This window comes from Oryctolagus cuniculus, chromosome 16 (assembly GCF_051225735.1).
Source record: "Oryctolagus cuniculus isolate XC-2025 breed Fujian yellow rabbit chromosome 16, ASM5122573v1, whole genome shotgun sequence".
Classification (NCBI taxonomy): domain Eukaryota; kingdom Metazoa; phylum Chordata; class Mammalia; order Lagomorpha; family Leporidae; genus Oryctolagus; species Oryctolagus cuniculus.
The window spans coordinates 79,782,870-79,799,915 of record NC_142882.1 but is presented as its reverse complement, the minus strand read 5'-3'; the positions used below and the strand labels follow the sequence as shown (position 1 = coordinate 79,799,915).

At 50.7% G+C, this 17,046-nt stretch overlaps 2 protein-coding genes across 23 annotated transcripts in view; one reads left to right on the top strand and one right to left on the bottom strand.

The window, feature by feature from the left end:
- The first annotated feature begins 1 nt into the window (after position 1).
- TMBIM7P (protein lifeguard 1) overlaps positions 2-17,046 on the top strand; it is a 24,887-nt gene continuing 7,842 nt past the window's right edge. The window contains exons 1-7 of the mRNA XM_051853345.3: positions 2-3,753; positions 5,702-5,967; positions 8,867-8,945; positions 11,284-11,337; positions 12,584-12,674; positions 16,016-16,053; positions 16,132-16,219. Of these exons, the coding sequence (XP_051709305.1) occupies positions 3,752-3,753; positions 5,702-5,967; positions 8,867-8,945; positions 11,284-11,337; positions 12,584-12,674; positions 16,016-16,053; positions 16,132-16,219 (618 nt within the window). The 5' untranslated portion in view covers positions 2-3,751. The remainder of the gene's footprint in view (positions 3,754-5,701; positions 5,968-8,866; positions 8,946-11,283; positions 11,338-12,583; positions 12,675-16,015; positions 16,054-16,131; positions 16,220-17,046) is intronic.
- LOC103349477 (peroxisomal ATPase PEX1) overlaps positions 5,121-17,046 on the bottom strand; it is a 26,422-nt gene continuing 14,496 nt past the window's right edge. For 3 of the 22 annotated variants that reach the window (XR_016223167.1, XR_016223162.1, XR_016223151.1), the window contains 2 exons: positions 14,954-15,070; positions 5,121-6,222 (listed from right to left, as the gene is read on the bottom strand). The gene's annotated coding sequence lies outside the window, so the exon portion shown is untranslated. Of the gene's footprint in view, positions 6,223-7,540; positions 9,063-12,481; positions 13,043-14,016; positions 14,109-14,673; positions 14,789-14,953; positions 15,071-17,046 lie in introns of those variants that run through there. The other 19 variants (XR_016223168.1, XR_016223164.1, XR_016223150.1 and 16 more) reach the window with 11 other exon arrangements.

Here is a 17,046-nt window from a genome sequence, read left to right as displayed (position 1 = left end):
GCACAAAGGGTTGTGGCTCAGTCATCTTCACTCTAAGTCTGTCTCACCAACAGTAAAAGGAAATGCCACCCCTGGGTGTTAGGGGAAGGAGGCGCGGAGAGCAGTGGCGAAGGTCAGAGCAACACTGAGAGGCTCAGAGCACGCCCTTGCCCGATAAGCCATCTTGATGTGCTGACTATTTGGGGTTGAAAGCAATGGAGTGGCATCAAGTGCTCCCTGTTCCAGGAAGAGAATATTCTTGTTGTCAGAGACAGAGCTGATGCTGAGTTGAATCCACAAACCAAACCTCACTACAGTTTGCAACCCTATTCTCCCCTGGTTTCCCCTGTGTATTTCCTAGTCATGGTCCCACAGTTTACTAGCCTTCCCCCAACCTGCTCTGTCCCACAATTGATCATTCTTTGTTTAAAGGGTATATAAGTTTCAGGGTCTAACAGCCTCTATTAGTCTTCTTTATTTCCTCATAACGTTTCTTGTGCACATAAAATATGAAATAAAATGTGATACTTTTCTCCTGTTAATCTTGTTAGTTTAATTCTCAGACCAAGACACAGAACCTGGGCCAGCACTGTGGTGTGGTGGGTAGGGCTGCTGCCTGCGTTTGCAGACATCCCATGTGGGTGCTGGTTCAAGTCCTGGCTGCTCCACTTCCAGTCCGGCTCCCTGCCAATGTGCCTGGAAAAAGCTACAGAGATGGTCCAAATGCTGACACCCACGTGGGAGACCTGGAGGAAGCTCCTGGCTCCTGACTTCAGATCAGCCCATCTCTGGCTGTTGCACCCATTTGTGGATTGAACCAGCAGATGGAAGATTCTCTCTTACTCTCTCTTGTGCTCTCTCTGCCTCTCAAATAGCACAACAAATAAATTAATTAATAAAATAATTTGTTAGACGAAGGAAGGGAGGGAGGGACCCGACACGGGTGGGAGTTTGGTCCAGTGGTTATGGTGCCACTTGGGACACTCACATTCCATAGAGAAGTCCATGGATTCGAATCCCAGTTCACACTTGATTCTAGTTTCCTGCTAATGCACACCCTGAGAGGGACAGAGGATTAATACTTAGTATTATCACATCGGCAGTCAGGTCTCTTACACGTGGCTTTGAGGAACACACCCAAACCATAGCCCACAATGAGACACTGTGGTCAAGTCACTTTTCACACTCCTGACACAGAATCATTTAAATCAGGTTAATTTTTCCCCCAAAATACAGAAATGCAATTAACTTGAGTTGCCGATAAACACCCACAAATACAGAGACGGTGGGACCTGGACAGGAAAGATGCTGTAAAACCTGAGCACCTGCAGGAAGGGTCAGGGCTGCCAGCCTAGGTGGGGCCAGCACTGCAGCGTAGTGGGTGAAGTCGCTGCCTGCAGCCTCAGCATCCCATGTGGGCACTGGTTCAAGTCCCGGTCACTCTACTTCTGATCCAGCTCCCTGTCACTGTGCCTGAGAAAGCACAGAAGGATGGTCCAAGTCCCTGGGCCCCTCCACCCACGTGGGAGGCCTGGATGAAGCTCCTGGCTCCTGGCTTTGGCCTGGTCCAGCCCCTGCCATTGCAGCCATTTTGAGAGCAAATCAGTGGATGGATCTCTCTCTTGCTCTCTCTCTCTCTGCCTCTGCCTCTCTCCTTCTCTGTAACTCTTTCAAATAAATAAGTCAATCTTAAAAAAAAAAGCCAAGGGTAGAGGTCATTCTCATCAACCTTTCCTCTCCTGCCTCAGGAGGTTACAAGGCGCCCTCTCTCCCACACCTTCCATGTCGCAACCTGACCAGGCAACTGGCACTTTCCGTGTGGAGCTTGTGTTCTTGGCTCCACTTGGGGCCTTGGCTCAGGACGTTGTCCTTGCCTGGAGTGTGCTTCCTCCCAAGGCTTCAGGTCTGAAACCTAGCCATCTTTTGAGAATCAGGTTCAGACCCACCCAAATGTCCCAAAGCCTTAAACATAGCTGACCCCTCGGGGCCGGAGCTATGGCATAGAGGGTACAGCCACCGCTTGCAGTGCCGGTATCCCTTATGGGCACTGATTCGAATCCTGGCTGCTCCACTTCTAATCCGGCTTTCTGCTACGGTCTGGGAAAGCAGTAGAAGATGGCCCAAGTCCTTGGGCCCCTGGACCCGCGTGGGAGACCTGGAAGAAGCTCCTGGCTCCTGGCTTCGGATCAGCGCAGCTCTGGTCATTGTGGCCAACTGGGGAGTGAACCTGCAGATGGAAGACTCTTCTTTCTCTGCCTCTCCTCTCTCTGTGTAACTGTTTCAAATAAATAAATATTAAAAAAAAACCATAGCTGTTCCCTTTGTAGCTCTTCCTTCCTTCCCCCTCTGCTAACCTCCTCCTGTGGGAAGGAAGCCCACCTGAGACCACCTACCCACCAAAGGATGGACTCAGAAATATGAAGGAAGCAGAAAGGGAGACATTTACTGTTGGCCAGGCTGCAACGCGGAGGCCAGCAGGTGGAAACAGGCACCTCCATCACAGACTCAGCTGCTCTTGTCCCTACCACGCACAGGTCCCTTCCCCAGTTCTTCATGGGCTGGGCAACTTAGAGGCACAACACAAACTGGACACGGTGCCTAAGCTGTGAGAGCACGGTGTACCAGCAGATTACAGAGCTGCTGAAGCTTACAAAGATAACAGATGGCGCACAGTGTGCAAAGCAAGCTCAACAGGTGACCTCCTGTGGGGTCTCCCAACCCTCTGGCCCACACACTACTGAGACAGTATCAGGGCTGCACTAAGGCTAAGTCTCATGAAAACGCACCATGCAGTCATTTCTCACCCTCCCCGCTCAGGCTCCCTCCAGCCCACTGTGGGCTTTCCTCCTTGCTTCTGCCTCTCCTCCGCCCCTTCCCTGTAGCTGTCATACTCAGCATCAACCCCTCATCCGCACATTGCTCTCCCTGTCTAGAATTCCCAGGAAGAGGGGCTCATACCAGCTGCCCATGGCCCCAGTCATCTGACTTCTCCCACCAGGCAGCTAGAGTCAGGCCCTTCACCGCTGCTCCACGGCCTGCCGTCCTCAGTAGCGATCTCTCCACACCATGGAAACAACTAACATCACCATCTCCACCAGAAAAACCAGCATCCGCCTTGTCCTAAGTGAGCCTTGCTTCTTTGAAATCATTGTGTGGGGACTCTGATGGGTCCCCAGGTGGTTTCCTGAGCATCGTGCTTGGGAGAAATAGATGACACGGTTTGGGCAGGGCTGTGAGGACGCCAGGTCCCCTGGGAGCCTCCTGTTCGCTGAGATGGCATTGGCTTGGCGATTTGGACGTAGGTGTCCCTGACACGCAGCACACAGGGCACTGGTGCAGCTGTTTGACCAATGTGAGGCTCCACACATGGGGCTGGACCTAAGAGCCCGTCTCCCAGGCAGCAGGAGCCCCAGCCCACCCCGTGCTCCAACTGCCACTACCCTAACTGTCGCTCAGAACTTTGCTGCCAGCCCCAGCGCCTGCCCGTTCTTTGGGTAGCCAAGCGCCCAGAAGCCTGGTGAGAGTCTCCTTTTGTGAATCAGGCACCAGTTAGCTGGAGTTTCTGGAGGAAAGTGTGGCTGCCCCTTTGTCCTGTTTCTGAGCACTTTGGCCACCGTGCTGCCCTCCCCTGCTGGGGTGCAGGACACAGTGGGGAGAGACCACCTGGGTGTTTGAATTCTCCCAGTGCTGCCTTGCGTTGAGTGAGGATCGCTTTCCTCGGAGGGGCTCCAGGCTTCATCCAAAAGGGAAAGACTGCCTCTCCTCTTCAAAAATGTATGTGCTTTTTTGTTATTATGTAAGTAACAACTGCTCATTGTAAAAGTTTGTACACTTCATAGTGTCCTCTCCAACCCTGGAGATGACGTAGTCTATCTTCCCAATCTGTGTGTGTGTGCGTGCGTGTGTGTGTATAAAACATTAATGTGATCTTACTAAATATCACTCTTTGTCTAAACTGAAAAGTCTATCACAATCAGCCTTCCACACCAGTCCATACTTATCTGCATTTTCCTGTGCCAAATTAATTTAACCACTTCCATGCTGATGGTACTTGGATTGCTTTAAATTTTCTGCATTCATAAATAATGAACCATGCCATGAACTTCCTCATATATGTATCTCTGTCTATTTGTGTGACACAAATTCCTGAAAATGTAACTGGGGGTACAAATAACGCACTTGTGAATTTTGATGGATGCTGCTAAATTGCCCTACCCCAAAAACTTACCCCCATGAGGCTATCCCAGGCAGACTCACCCCCGCAGGCACAGGGCCAGGCCCAGGAGAGTTTTAGGGGCCATGAGAATATTTTTAATTTCTTCTAATATCAGGAGAGAAAAATGGACTACAATGATGAATATATAACATAAAACAAATCCAGATGGATTATATTCACCTTTATGGCAATGAAGTCAGACATGAAGTTTCCATTATTTCTGTGAAGGAGAAGACCCCTGAGGGCAGGGCCCACACAAGGCCCATGGTGGCCCTGGATTGTGCATTTCTTCATACCCTTGCAACTCTGAGAATTCTCTCTGTAACCTTTTACACAAAATGTGGCATTTCACCGTTTTAAATCCTTTGTGAATTGCCTATTTGTGTTCTTTTCTCATTTTCTTATTGGGTTGCCCATCTTTTCCTGCTTAAAGGAATGTGAAATTTTAAAGGTTTTTTTTGCATTTTGTTTTTATAAAGATATTTATCATTTTGCATTTCAGATTTCTTGGAATCCTTTTGTAAGGCATCTGGGACCCCAGATCTGCTAAGCATTTCTTTTATTATTTTTTATTTTTTATTTTTTTTGACATGCAGAGTGGATAGTGAGAGAGCGAGCGAGAGAGAGAGAAAGGTCTTCCTTTGCCGTTGGTTCATCCTCCAATGGCCGCCAAGGCCGGTGCGCTGCGGCCGGCACACCGCGCTGATCCGAAGGCAGGAGCCAGGTGCTTCTCCCGGTCTCCCATGCGGGTGCAGGGCCCAAGCACTTGGGCCATCCTCCACTGCACTCCCGGGCCACAGCAGAGAGCTGGCCTGGAAGAGGAGCAACTGGGACAGAATCCGGCGCCCCGACCGGGACTAGAACCCGGTGTGCCGGCGCTGCAAGGCAGAGGATTAGCCTATTGAGCCACAGCGCCGGCCAAGGATTCTTTTAAAAAGATTTATTGATTGATTGATTGATTTGAAAGGCAGAGTTACAGAGAGGCAGAGAGAGAGAGGGAGGGAGGGAGGGAGGGAGGGAGTCTTCCATCCGCTGGTTCACTCCTCAGATGGCTGCAACAGCTGGATCTGGGCTGATCCAGAGCCAAGAGCTACTTCTGGGTCTCCCTTATGGGAGCAGTGGTCCAAGGACTTGAGCCATCTTCTACTGCTTTCCCAGGCCATAGCAGAGAGCTGGATCGGAAGTGGAGCAGCTGGGACTCAAACTGGCGCTCATATGGATGTTGGCACTGCAGGAGGCAGCTTTACCTGCTACGCCACAGTGCCGGCCCCCAGGGTTGTGTTTTTATTCTAGAGGCCTCGGCCCCCAGGGTTGTGTTTTTATTCTAGAGGCCTCATGTTAAAAAGTATTTGTTCATCACTCATTCAACAAGTGATTATTAAGCACCAACATGGTAGGCATTGAGCCAAGGCAGTTCAAATTCAGAAAGCATCATCTAATGCTATGAGGATGCTGCAGTTGTAAAGGTAGCATCATAGGGATGTGACTGACATTCTCCCTCTCCAGGAAGATGGACGTGGAGGTAAGTGGACCGATAGACTTTAGTGCCGGAGATTATCAGCATCTGGTTCGGAAAGCAGCAGACAAGAGCGTCCAGTCCAAATCTGGCAAGCCCTCCACTTCCAGTTACCCACAAGAAGCTCAGAGGAATCCACGCTCCAAGACCAACGAGCCAAAGAATAGCTACGTGGTACAAATTTCAGATGACACCAACGCAGAGAGCAGCAACAGGACTTCATCCAGTCCATTCTCTGACAGAAACGTCCGCAGAGGTGAGAACAGAGGTTAGGACGAGCGCCGTTCTCAATGCTGCCACAATGTGGATTGTTGGAAAAGATTTCATTTTGTCTTTAATGTTTTCCAGTCATGATTTATCTTGAAACGTGACATGGGGCTGTTGTAACAGACTGTTCCCAAGCTGTCCAGAGCATTCAGAAATCTAAAACGAACACATGGTGAACAGCTTCTGGTTTGTTTTTGTTGTTGTTGGAAATATGAATTAGTCATTGATTGTAAAAGTTCCTCACCTACAAAATGATGATAACATAATATTGGCTTAAGTTTTGTTTTGTTTTCTTTTCTTTTTGACAGGCAGAGTTAGACAGTGAGAGAGACAGAGAGAAAGGTCTTCCTTCCATTGGTTCACCCCCCAAATGGCCGCTACAGCCGGCGCTGCGCCAATCCGAAGCCAGGAGCCAGGTGCTTCCTTCTGGTCTCCCATGTGGGTGCAGGGCCCAAGCACTTGGGCCATCCTCCACTGCACTCCCAGGCCGCAGCAGAGAGCTGGACTGGAAGAGGAGCAACCGGGACAGAATCCGGTGCCCCGACCCGGACTAGAACCCGGGGTGCCGGCACCGCAGGCAGAGGATTAGCCTAGTGAGCCATAGCGCCATGGCTTAAGTTTTTAAAAACCATATTTCAATGCCCTAGATGTTAACTCGGTAAAGTTAGGAAATATATTCAGCAGTGAATAATAGAAGGCTAAGAAACTGTAGCTTAAATGAGGGTTTTATTTTTTTTTCCTGTCTCGTGAAATAAGTTCAAGGGTTGCTGTTCAAGGCTAATGTTGCAGGTCCTTGATGTCCACTCTGTCACTCTCGGGCCTTCTTGGGACCTGGCCAACTTTCAGGTGGACTGTGAGCTTTGAACCTCATTGCTAGCTCACCCTTGCCTGGAGAGATGGCTCCTGGAGAGATAGCCCAGAGACAACAAAGGCCAACACAGGGGCTCTGCCCTGATAGCTCCGAGGGGGTGCTGTACATGGATCAGTGCCCCCTCAGAGTCAGACAAATCTGACCTCCTCTCAAAGGCTAACCCAGAAGCCACAGCCAAGAGTTTTCAAGGACAGGTCCTTGACCCTTTCTGTGTCCCACACCCCCCCCCCTCCACCGCGTCTCCAGCTGGACCCATTGCCACCCTCAACAAGAGCTGGGTCAGATGCCTAGGAGGTTGGAGAGGCTGGATGCCAGGAAGCAGTCAGTCTCCCCTGCCTCGGATGCTAGCCCTCCATGGGTGTTGCGCAAGAGAACTATGCTTGCATTTTTTTACAACAACTTCATTAAGTGAAGTCATCTTATTACCAGTTCACAGCTGAGGACATGAGGCTGGAGGTGGGACAGCTGAAAATTACGTAAAGCCTCCCCACTGACGTTAATTATTTGTATCTGCTTCTCCCAGAGGCCAGAGGGTGGGCCCTTCCCCACTTTTAAATATTACACTCATACAGTGTATAAAAAGGTGAGCGTGCTGAGGGTGGGAAGGAAAAGTTAGCAGGACAGTGGATTTACGACAATGGACTTAAGACAAAGATTATGAAGACAATCTTTTGAAGCAGTTGTAGGCAGACATAATTTACAAATTTCAAAACTGCCCCCTTTTAAGTGTGCAATTCCATGATATCTAGTATATATTTTTTAAGGATTTATTTATTTGAAAGTCACAGTTACACAAGAGAGAGAAGGAGAGGCAGATAGGTCTTCCATTTGCTGGTTCATTCCTCAACTGGCTGCATGAGCCTGAGCTGCGCCAATCCGAAGCCAGGAGCCAAGAGCTTCTTCTGGGTCTCCCACGCGGGTGCAGGGGCCCAAGGACTTGGGCCATCTTCTACTGCTTTCCTAGGCCATAGCAGAGAGCTGGATTGGAAGTGGAGCAGCCGGGTCTGGAACCAGTGCCCATGTGGGATGCCAGCACTGTAGGCGGCAGCTTTACCTGCTCTGCCACAGCGCCAGCCCTGGTAACACTTGTTATTGTCTTTTTCATTATGCTCGTTCTCAAGTGTGTAAAGTGGTATTATAGATTTAAATGTTTGCTTATTTATTTCAAAGGCAGAGAGACAGGAAACAGAGATCTCCCATACTCTGGTTCTCTCCCCAAATGCCTGCAGCAGGCAAGCCAGGCCTAAGCCAGGAGCCCAGAACTTAATCTGAATCTCCCACATGGGTGGCAAGGACCCAACTGAACCAGGATCTGCTGCCTCCAAGGTTGTGCGTTAGTAGGAAGGTGGAACAGGGAGCAGCACTGGGACTTGAACCAGGCACTGTGATACGGATAGGATGCAGATGTCCTAAGCAGCATCCTAACCAATGTGCCAAACACTTTCCCTTATTTTTGATGAAATCCAAAACATGCATTTTTTTTTCTTTCATTGCTTGTGCTTTAGGTACCACATCTAAGAAATCATTTCCCAATTGGTGAGCGCAAAGATTCACACCTATTGGGTAGGTGTCTGACACCATTTGGGATGCCGATGTCCCATATCAGAGTGCCTGAATTCAAGCCACACCTCTGCTTCCAATGCTGCGCCCTGCTCATGTCCCTGAGAGACAGCAGATGGCGGCCCAGGCCTTCAGTCCCTGCCACCTACTTGGGAGACCTTGGCTGTTGCAGGCGTTTGGGGGATGAGCCAGCAGATGGGGCACACACCATAAGGCGTTAAATACCCTAGCCTGGTGCTCTCACAGACAAGCCCTGACATCTCGGGACACAGCTGTAAGCACCCGGCCTGCGTGTTCTGTAACGGCTCTGCAGGCCCGCATCTCTGTCGTCACTCCACCCGTGGCTACCCGGCACTGCCTTCCCATCCTCCCTCTCACCAGCTATCACACAGGTCGCTATGGTTATAGTTTTACTTTTGGATGTTGTGTAACAAAAACAATGCTTCTGTCTCCTCAGCTTTCATTGTGAAAGTGTTCCTCATCCTGTCAGCTCAGTTGTTAGTCACTGCGTTAATTATCAGCCTGTTCCTCTTCTGGTGAGTTTTCATGCCTGGTGTGGAATTAAACGTGACCTCATCACATTCAATCTTTTTTAATTTTGATAGTAAAAATGTATCTTCTTTTTTCTTAATCGTTCATGGGCCATAATTTTTCTTGAAAAAAAAAAAAGAAAAGATTTGGGGGGCTGGTACTGTGGCTTAGTGGGCTAAGCCTCTGCCTCTGGTGCCACCATCCCATTTGGGCAAGGGTTTGTGTCCTGGCTGCTCCTCTTCCTAACCAACTGTCTGCTAATGGCCTGGGAAAGCAGTAGAAGGTGGCCCAAGTGCTTGGGAGGGACCCTGTACCCACGTGGGAGACCCAGAAGAGGCTCCTTGCTTCTGATTGGCCCAGTCCTGGCCATTGCGCCTATTTAGGGAGTGAACCAGCAAATGGAAGACCTCTCTTTCTGTCTCTCCCTCTGTCTGTAACTCTACCTCTCAAATAAATAAATCTTTTTAAGAGACTTATTTATTTGAAAAGCAGAGTTACAGGGAGAGGCAGAGAGAGAAACAGAGAGAGAGATCTTTCATCCACTAGTTTACTCCCCAGATGGCTGCCATAGCCAGGGCTGGGCCAGGCTGAAACCACGAGCTTCTTCCAGGTCTCCCATGTGGGTGCAGGGTCCCAAGCACTTGGGCTGTCCTCCCCTGCTTTCTCAGGCACATTAGCAGACAGCTAGATTGGAAGTGGAGCAGCCAGGGCACAAACTGGCGCTCAAATGGGAAGACAGCATCGTAGACAGCAGCTTGCCCGGCTATGTCCCAACACTGGCCCTGGCCGTAACATTTTCACAGCTTTGTTTCTGCAATTCCTAGACCCAAGGCGGGGTGGGTAGATTCCTAGAATTTTATTTTGACTTTTTTTCCTAAAAATTTATTTTATCTATTTGAAAGGCAGAGCAACAGAGAGGGATCTTCCATCCCCCAGTTCATTGCCCAAATGCCTGCATTAGTCAGAGCTGAATTAGGCTGAAGCCGTGAGCCTGGTGCTCCATCTGGGTCTTCCATGTGGGTGGCAGGGGCCCAAGCACCGGGGCCATCTTCCTCTGCTTTCCCAGGTGCATTAGCAGGGAGCTGGATTGGAAGAGAGGCTGCTGGGAATTGAACTGACACTCCCATATGGGATGCTGCTTTGGGAAGTGGCTTAACCTTCTGTCACAATACTGGACTCTACTTTGTTTCTAAGCCAAGGGTTTTTTCTTATTCTTACTTTGGACATGCTTTTATTTTTTTACATTTTCCATGAGCTATTTTTGTAGATAAACCCAGATAAGGAAAGAAAGCTTAGAAGGACCCTGGAGGCTGGTGACACCGTGAAATTCAGAAGCTATTTGAAGGATGATGCTCCGTTGCTGCTTTAACACATCCTATGAAACACCCTATGAATTTATATTCATGTAAAAAATGCATGAGGAGTTGATTTCGTTTGCTTGGCACACATATTAATATCAGCATTTAATTTTTTTAAGTTGGAGGCGGGGGCGGCGCTGTGGAAAGTTGGGTTAGACTGCCGCCTGTAGTGCCAGCAACCCATACGGGTTCATGTCCTGGCTGTTCTACTTCCAATCCAGCTCCCTGCTAGTGTGCCTGGGAAGGCAGCAGAGAGTGGCCCAGGTCCTTGGACCCCTGCATCCACGTGGGAGACCTGAAGAGGGGTCCTGGCTCCTGGCTTTGGCCTGGCCTAGCCCCAGTCATTGCGGTCATTTGGGGAGTGAGCCAGCCAATGAAAGATCTGTCTTTCCTTCTCTTTGTCTCTCTAACTTTCAAATAAATAAATAAATATTTTTTAAAAGTTTGAGAGATGTAGAAACAGGCAGAAAACCTTCTTTCATTGGTTCACACTCTAAATGCCTACAATAGCCAGAAGATGGAAGCCGGGTGCCAAGAAATCAATCTAGGTCTCTCACCTCGGTGGCAGGAGCTCAATTACTTGAGCCATCATTACTGCCTCCCAGGGTGTGTATTAGCAAGAAGTCAGAGTCAGGAACCAGAGTGAGGACACCTCAATGCAGGATGTGGGCGTCCTACCCAGCTAAGGGCTAGGCCAAACATCTGTCCCTCAGTATTTTTCAAAGTAACAGCTTCATTGGGACATTTGCACATATCTAGGTTCGACTTACAACCTATGAAGATATCTTTTTATAAATCTGTCTGTTTTAGGAGGGGCAATGCCTTCCTGTTTAATTAACTGGTCATTAATAATACCCTGCTTGTCATTATTAATCATTTAGGGGTTCCCACATTCTTGTCCTATGGTTGTTTCATGTCTATCTAAATATAATGTTAGTTAGAAAAATGTGTTTATTCTGTAAAATGATATTAATTTTTTTAACAGGCAGGCTCTGAAAACTTGGGTGCTTGAAAACCCCTGGTTCACCTATGCAATCTTGTAAGTATCCTTGGATTTAATGTACTATGGTTGTTTGTTACCTACTGACCAAGGTCCTTTCACAATGAAAACAGGGTAGAACCTTCCTGAAATCACAAAATTAAAGAGACGGAAAACAAAGTTTTCAGGACTTTTGGCTGAATGTGTATGGGTGCTGCTACAAAGGGTAGTTTGAAGGAGGTCTTATTGATTTTTTTGTTTGATGAATGTTGTTGAGGTCTTTGATGATTTCTTTAAGATTTGTTTGTTTGAAAGGCAGAGATACAGAGATAGAAAGAGATCTCCCATCCACTGGTTCACTACCCAAATGGCTATAACAGCTAGGCAGGGTTGGGCTGGGCCAAGCCAAAGCTAAGAGCCTTGAACCCCATCTGGGTCTCCCACATGGGTGACAGGGACCCAAGCACTTGGGCCAACTTCTGCTGTTTCCCAGGTACATTAGCCAGGAGCTGGACTGGAAGTGGATCAGCCAGGACTGGAACCAGCCAGTGTCACAGCTGGCAGCTTAACCCACTGCACTACAATGCAGGCCCCATATTGATGTATTTTATTGTCTGGATCACTGTGACTCAATTGTGATGGTGGCGGTTCCATCTATCTACACACATGGAACTATATCTATGCCCTGAGCCCATGTCAAATCAGGGGTGTAATAATGAATTACAAATGTGTAAGATGTAATCACTGAGAAAATAAGTAAAATTTTCACAGGGCCTCTTGGTTCCTTTGTAAATTCCTGTGAATATTTAATTATTTCACAACAAAAACTCAAAATATTGCATAAGCTATCTGTAGATGACAATGAGAAAAGTTAATTTTAAGGTAGACCTCCTGGCTACACAAGAGTAAGCCGCCACCTGCAACACTGGCATCCCATTTGGGTACTGGTTCCACTGGATCCAGTTCTCTGCTATGGCCTGGAAAAGCAAAGGAAGATGGCCCAGGTGCTTGGGCCCTGCCACCCCCACGGGAGAAGCAGAAGCTCCTGGCTCCCAGCTTAAGCCTGGCCTACCCAGAGCTGGTTAGGCCATCTCAGGAGTAAACCAGCAGATGGAAGATCTCACTTTCTATCTCTCCCTCTCTCTACGTAACTCTGACTTTCAAATAAAAATAAATCCTTTAAGAAAAGAAGATAACATTTGTGTTTATTTTCTAATATTTATTTTGATAATGTCATATATACACATCTAATATAACACTGATACAACCACTGCAACAACTAACGTGGCTTTAAATTGTCCTGCAGCCCAGCATTTTTCGCCGTACTGATTATCCTGGCTTGCTGTGGGAACCTGCGCAGGCAGGTGCCTGCCAATTACATTCTCCTGGGATTCTTCGTAAGTCAGCCATGTTAGGCACCAGTTGTATAGTTCCCCTCTGAAATAGATTTTTGTCACTTTATTAAACTCATTCTTTTTATTGTGCAAACTTCCAGGGGGATAGCACAGGTGGGAATTATGTGAAACACACTCTCGGCGGACTTCTGGCTGTCACGGGTAGTCAGTCTCCTACATGCGCGCTGTCAGCAACTCTGGGACAGTGAGTGGCTCCTGCGCTGACCCGCATCTACTCAGGCTGCGGGCGGGAACGGCTCCCGGCCCCACCGGGCAACGCAAATGCATCTTGTTACCGGGAGGGAGCTCTGCATCCACTTCCAAAGTCATGGCCAGAAACGTGCGCTGCTTTGTAACGTGTATTTTGCTTCCTTTTTTTAAGAAAGCAAGTTTTTAAATATTTTATCATCTTTTTGCATTTATAACAAATTCAACAGTCACAGAATCCTTTTCTTCCTTTTTTTTTTTTTTTTTTTTTTTTTTTGAAAGATTGATTTATTTCAGAGGGAGAGATCTTCCATCCACTGGGTCACTCCTTAAATGGCAGCAACGGCTGGAGCTGAGAGCTTCCCCCTGGTCTCCCACGTGGGGGCAGGGGTCTAAGCACTTGGGCCATCCTCTACTGCTTTCCCAGGCCATAGCAGAGAGCTGGACTGGAAGTGGAGCAGCTGGGACTCGAGCCAGCGCCGATATGGGATGCCGGGACTGCAGGCTGGGGCATTAACTCTGCACCACAGCGCTGACCCCATGTATTTTACTTCTGCCTCAAGTCCCACCCGGAGTGGGAGTCGTGTCCGAGCTCGGGTTCGTCCCATTCACATATCGAGTCAGGAGGTTTTCCCGGCCACAGAGCTGTCGTTGGGGGCTCCGCGCCTAGGCTCTCCTCGTTGGCCGCTGGTTCCGGGTCCTGGACCCCCAGTGCCTCTCTGTGGTGATCCTGGCCCGCAGGCCTCGACACAGCTGCCCCTCGTCTGTCGCCCAGTGCCCCTAGGGCCACACAGAACCTAGAGGCCCGTTCCTTGCAGCCAGCTCCTCCCTGTGCCACCGTGGGGGCCCCCAGGGTCTTGCCAGCCCCCGGCGCTGCCATTTCCTACACCTGAATGGAATCCTTATTTCTCATTTCACGCCCAGCCCAGCCCAGCCCAGCCCAGGGCCGCAGAGCCCCAGGCACCCATCCCCGACTCCCTTCCACCTGCCTCTCGTTTCCCTGAGGCCCTGGGCTCGCCCAAGTCCAGGGATGGGAATTCCCTGGGTGTCTGGCTGCTCTGGGGGGAATCCAGAGCTGTCCCAAGGAGACGCAGGACGGGGCCAGTGAACGGTTCTTCCCGGGAGGGCGCCTGCTCACCTGCTCGCCACCCTCTCCTCCTCTGGCTCCCAGTCCGACTTGAAGGAGTGGATCCAAAGACCCACAGCGGAGAGGACAGACTGGCGTGACATCTGACGGCAGGACAAACAGGCTCAGATGAAGGTGGTGGCCGGCTTCGGTCACAAGTCGCAGCAAGGCACGCGCGCCTGCGCCCCCTTGGCCTTGAGCACGAGCAAGGCCCCGTGAGCGGTCACACCAGGAAGATGCTGGGGCAGAGAGGGTGCTATTTTCCCAGAAATGTGTGACTTTTCTAATTTTTAAAAATCGGCCATGGAGGCCGGCACAGTGGCTTAGTGGGTCAAGCCGCCACCTGCCGTGCTGGCATCCCATATGGGCACTGGTTGTAGTCCTGGCTGCGCCACTTCCCATCCAGCTCTCTGCTATGGGGAAGCAGAAGATGGCCCAAATGCTTGGGCCCCAGCACCTGTGTAGGAGACCCAGAAGAAGCTCTTGGCTCCTGGCTTCTGATAGGCCCAGCTCTGGCGTTGTGGCCAGCTGGGGAGTGAACCACTGGATGGAAGACCTCTCTCTCTGCCTCACCTCACCTCACCTCTCTGTCAGTCAGTCGTGGTTCTGATGTTTACTTCAAGAGGACACACAAGTTATCTTTGGGAATCTGTCCTCGCTGGTGCTTACCTCAGAGCAGTCTCAGATCAGGGGAAGACAGGGGCACAGAGAAAGGCCAAGATTTTGCTCTATTTTGTAGACTCCTCTCGTCTCGCCCAAGGGTCAGGAAATATGTGGAGAAACCCTTCAGGGAAAACGTGGGAGACTGGCTTGCCTTCTCAAAGAGGCTCTGTGCCCTGGAGCCGGGGGCCTGGAGCCCTCGAAGTCCTCGGCAGCTTTGACTTCTAGGACCCCCTCTCCTCCTCTCCTCCCAGCCCCCAGCTCCCTGCACGCCACTCCCAGCACTCACCCCTCCTTCCCGTGCTGCTGGAGCTGGACAAGCGGGAAGCACTTGAGTTAGCAGAGGAGAAAGACGCCAGCACCCAGTAGCTGCCTCACGCTTGGGGGAGAGGCGTCTCCTTTTTTCCTGGAACGGGAATAGAAGGCTGCTTAGTGAGGGTAACAAAGCAGGCACACTCCCCAGGTGTGGGAACTCAGAGGCAACCTGAGGGACTCCTGGGGCTCTCCCAGCCCCCACTCCAGCCCATCACTGGCCACTGGAGAAGCCCAAAGCCAGCCTAGCCGCCTTGCGCTTTGCCTATGTCCTGGTCCTCACTCCCTGAGACTGCATGAGGCTGTCCCGGCTCTTCCCATGGACCAGGGAGTCAGCCAAGTGCCGGGGTGTGCTCTGCCGGAGCATCCCACAGACTGGGGACTGGCTGCGGGCCTGTGGCCACTGCATGCTGAAGTCCTCACACCATGTCTATGCCATCCTGGAGCCTGACATGGGCCCCATGTGTCCCTGGTGACCTTCCTGGTGTTACCTGCTGGCTCTCAGCCCTTGCCTCCCTCCCACACTGCCCCCTGAGCTCTGGCTCTGTGGGGTGACGGGGTTCTCCTGTCCCAGAGCGGCTCTCCTCTGAAGCTATGGTTGGCATCTACAGGCGTGGCCCACGCCCTGCCCGACTGCTCCAGCCCCATCGCCTGGAGCTAAGAAGGTCTCAATCCTAACCCCGTGTCTGAGGTTTGAAGAAGGATTTTATTTCAGGCAGGCACTATAGAAAATGTCAGTGCCCACACTGTTGGTGACACGTTTGTAGAAATGCGGGTCCTGCCCTGATAAAATGGGAACATGAAGTGTGGATGGCCCTGTTTGATCGACGACGCTGTGGTCTACAAACCAAACTTTGACCTTGGTTTCTGCATCCCTAATTAATACACAATGGACTCACTGACTGTGTTCAAGGTATCATTGTGTTCTAAGAGATTTGTGGGTGCCAGGGAGAACACCCCCACTGGCCTCCAGACCCCCCCTCTACATTCTGGGCCCCAGGGGAGCAGCTTAATGACTGACTGTGAATTTTGTTTTCAGACATTTCTTCAAGGGCTGCTCCTGGGAGCCGTATCAGTGTAAGTCTTTGACTCAGTTCCTTTTTGTGCGCCTTTTTGGGAACGTGTGTGGACAATAATCACAATCTCTGGTTTTAGCTATTATAAGGCAGAGGAAGTGCTGTGGGCAACAGCAGCGACCACTCTGGTGACATTAGCGCTCACTTTATTCGCTCTCCAAACAAAAGTGAGTACGATGGAGACCCATCTCTGTCCTGAGTGTGTGTGCGGCGTGGGTCCCTCTGCCTCTCCTGGTTCCTGCTTCCCCAACTCCCCACTTGCTGCTGTCCTGGGGGCCTCACTCCATGGCCCTCTTGCCTTTGGACTTGGGTTTTCCATGGGCTTTGGCCCATGGGGAGCCCTAGATGGAGGCTGAGGGAGAGAGGAGAGAGTTATCTATTCCCACAGCCTCCTCAGAACAAGTTCCCTGGGGTCTCTTCTATTCCACACCGGATTGCACTGTGTGTCCCACAGTGGCCAATCCCGCCTCACCTTCTGGGCCCCTGTACCTGCTCCCTCTCTTTTCCCTTTGGGCCTAGCACTACCCCAGCTATTTCCCCTGCTTGCAGACACTTCTGTAGGTCTTTCCTTTATCAACCAGCCCCCCTCACACTGTCCTACTTAAGTGAGCCATCTTTTCCCTGCTGGGACCCTGAGCAACACAGGGAGTTTAAAAAGTAAGAAGCTGGCCGGCGCCGCGGCTCACTAGGCTAATCCTCCGCCTAGCGGCGCCGGCACACCGGGTTCTAGTCCCGGTCGGGGCGCCGGATTCTGTCCCGGTTGCCCCTCTTCCAGGCCAGCCCTCTGCTGTGGCCAGGGAGTGCAGTGGAGGATGGCCCAGGTGCTTGGGCCCTGCACCCCATGGGAGACCAGGAAAAGCACCTGGCTCCTGGCTCCTGCCATCGGATCAGCGCGGTGCGCCGGCCGCAGCGCGCCGGCCGCGGCGGCCATTGGAGGGTGAACCAACGGCAAAGGAAGACCTTTCTCTCTGTCTCTCTCTCTCACTGTCCACTC